The sequence below is a fragment of the Apium graveolens genome, chromosome 6, assembly GCF_009905375.1.
Source record: "Apium graveolens cultivar Ventura chromosome 6, ASM990537v1, whole genome shotgun sequence".
Classification (NCBI taxonomy): Eukaryota; Viridiplantae; Streptophyta; class Magnoliopsida; order Apiales; family Apiaceae; genus Apium; species Apium graveolens.
The window spans coordinates 53292820-53296109 of NC_133652.1; the positions used below are offsets into that span (position 1 = coordinate 53292820).

Genomic DNA, 3290 nt, shown 5'->3' on the forward strand with positions numbered 1-3290 from the left:
GAATTCCTTCTTCATGCATATCTCTTCTTATGTTTATCTTGATCTTCTTAACTTTAATCAGCTACTGTCCTTATCTGATCGTCCTTCAGCACTTAAGTTCTGATACTTATCTCCTGATAACATAAGTACTGATATCCCTTAAGTCCTGACGTCCAATATAAGTACTAATCAGTTAAGTACTGATTTGTCCTGTTCAAATTAGATCTGAAATCTAAATATAAAACATATTAGCCATGACATTATCAAATATATCTAACAAGATCTTAGAACTTGAGAAACGAAAGGAAGCAAGTCAGGCAAGACTTGATGCACTAGAGTAACGGAAAGAAGCTAGATTAGCAAAACATGAGGCTATTGAAGAATTCAACTATGTTCAATGCTTTCAATTTCAATAAAAGAAATTTATTTAAATTATGAAGTCGTACATTGCAAAAGATAATTATTTGACATGAAAATTATCGATTGGCTTCTATTGCCCTGTTGCGCTCTATCAAATCATTTTGTAGCATTGTATGGATATAAGCTGATTCCAAGTTCTCAATACGATCCCAAAATGCTTATTGATTTCTTCCATCTCTTTGTACTGGTGTAAAATGAATTCTTACTCCATTACAATCTACTGGCCCATCATACACCTATGTTGCCGATGGATTCATTAGATCTTCTTCTACTGACTCTATAAATTCATCTTCCACGAATTCATCATCAACTATCATGTTATGTAATATGATGCAAGTCATCATGATAATTTTAAGTGTGGAACGTTTATGCATCCGAGCGCCGTGGCGAAGAACAACCCATCGAGATTGCAAGATACCAAAAAACCTCTCTACATCTTTACGATATGCCTCATGTTTCTTAGCAAACAACTTCTGTGATTGAGTGGCAGGATTTGATATGGTTTTTACAAATGTTGAATACTAAGGATAAATCCCATCAGCAAGATAATATGCATTGTTGTATCTTTTTCCATTGACATGAAACACCACTGTTGGGTTATTTCCTGTGACAACTTTATCAAACACGGGAGACTGACCTAGAACGTTAATATCATTTTGAGCTCCAGGCACACCGAAGAAAGCGTGCCACACCCAAGGGTCATATGAAACGACAACCTCTAGAATGATAGTAGGGCGTCCCTTTCGGCCACTATAAGCCCCACCCACCCGCTTGGACAATTCTTCCACTCCCAGTGCATACAATCAATACTTCCAATCATACCTGGAAATCCCCTTTATTCTCCTCTGGCTAGGAGCCTTCTTAAATCTGCAGGTGTTGGAGCACGAAGATACTCTTCACCAAAGAGTCCTTCGACTTGCTGGCAAAATTTTTTCATGCACTCAAGTGTAGTTGATTCTCCCATTCTACAAATTTCGGCACATTGATCAACCGTTGTACCGTAAGCTAGCATTCGTAATGTAGCAGTCATTTTTTGTTGAGGTAGCAACCCTAATAATCCAACTGCATCTTCTTTTTTATGCCAATATGAATCTTGAGTGCAAAGAGCTGTCATGATGCGATTGAAAACATGAGTACGCATTCTATACCTCCACCGAAAGTCATCTTCACTGAATATTGGACGATCAACGAAGTAATCTTCTATAAGATTTTTCCCCTCGATAGCCTTTGTTTATGATGATTGGAAGATTTTCCAGGCCGTGAGCCGCGTCCTTGTGGTTCATATGGAGTATTGATGAAATCCATCACTATTGCCGCTTCGGTCACAATGGTATTCATGATTTCAGACTCTTCTTGACTGTGTTGTTGCCTCTGACTCAACAATCTTTTTAATGCATTCATTTTGACAAAAAAATATGATTTTAAGATACTATAATCAGAAGATCATGATATTATTTATAGACAATTTTTCTATCTACAAAATTGGATCAAGACACGTGTTAGAATGTGAATGAACGAAAATCTTACCAGAAATTTAAATTTATCCACAATCTTATCCCAAATCTAAAATTATCCAACAATCTATTATTGGATTCTATTTGTGGGACCATTAAATAATAGAGATGGAATAAATTTATGATATATAATATAATTATTTATTTGATGAATAGTAATTGATGAATTGATAGAGTTATATGGGTGCATAAAAATTAAGTAAAAAAGTGAATTTAGTGTGAATAGTAATTAACCCCATTGATTGAATTGATGAATTGATGAATTGATGCCCATCATGGGTGCATATGCTCTAATATCAAAATTTTTACTTGAATTATCGGTGCAAAAAAGATTTCAGTTAAATACAGAATAACAAAATTATTTTAAATAGGTTTTTGTCATTAGTCCCATTAAATTAACTAACGAAAAGTGACGTGAGCATGCAAATATTGGCTCAGTTGGTTAAAGAGGTGATAATTATCATCTTGGTCAAATGTTCGAATCCCACAATAGGAGAATTTATGATTATAGCTCATGAACCAGAGCATGTCAGTTAAGTGTCATTTATCTTGATTCACGTGATTTGCAGGCTATTGCGTAAGCTCGTGGGGTTTACCCAGTGCGCACCCAAAAGATAGCGGCTTCGGTCCTCTACAATAAAAAAAGTGACGTGACATGAAGTTTAACAGCGAATTCACCACTGAATTTTGTATCATTTTAATTAGGTTATCGGCTAAATTTTTCAAAAAATATTTATTTTTTCTTTCGAAAAAAGATTATATAATTTTTTTCAAATATTTAAATTTATTAAATTTATATTTCTCTCGACATCGATAATCGTAACGGAAGGATAAAATTTTTGAATATAATTTCTTGAATAAATATACTTTAATTTAAAAATGTGCATACTTATTTAGTTATATGGTTATAAATTGGTATAATCGAATTTTTACCTTACAAAATTTGTTTTAAACATGTTTGACCTTGTTAGTCCCTAACAATGCAACAAGAATTACAGAAGGGGGGGGGGATGAATGGAATTCTTGAAACTTTTTTTCTGAATTATAAAATGTTCTAACTTAAAATATATATGTCAGTGCTTTGATTTGCAAAGTACGGAATGGCAAGTTAAATATGAATCAAAACACAAAGTAATAAAAACACAAGTCTTTAAAACTTTCTGGTGGATTTGAATGTATCCACCAGATATATATATATATATATATATATATATATATATATATATATCAAGAGAACTCTGTGAAGCTTGAATAGCTCATATCTGCTTACAAATAAGAATAACTAAACTTATAGAGAAATGCTAAAAGATTCAGCTTATAATTGTTTCTCTAAGAAAATACTTGCTTAGTCTTATTGTTATTCTATTTGCTACTCTT

At 33.1% G+C, this 3290-nt stretch overlaps 1 protein-coding gene across 1 annotated transcript; it reads right to left on the reverse strand.

Moving 5' to 3' along the window:
• Window positions 1-635: 635 nt before the first annotated feature.
• On the reverse strand, window positions 636-1540 carry LOC141665056 (uncharacterized). Its single transcript, XM_074471038.1, has 3 exons — window positions 1300-1540; window positions 987-1186; window positions 636-872 (listed from the first exon to the last, which is right to left on the reverse strand). Exons 1-3 carry the CDS (start codon window positions 1538-1540, stop codon window positions 636-638), a joined length of 678 nt encoding a protein of 225 aa, XP_074327139.1.
• Window positions 1541-3290: the final 1750 nt, after the last annotated feature.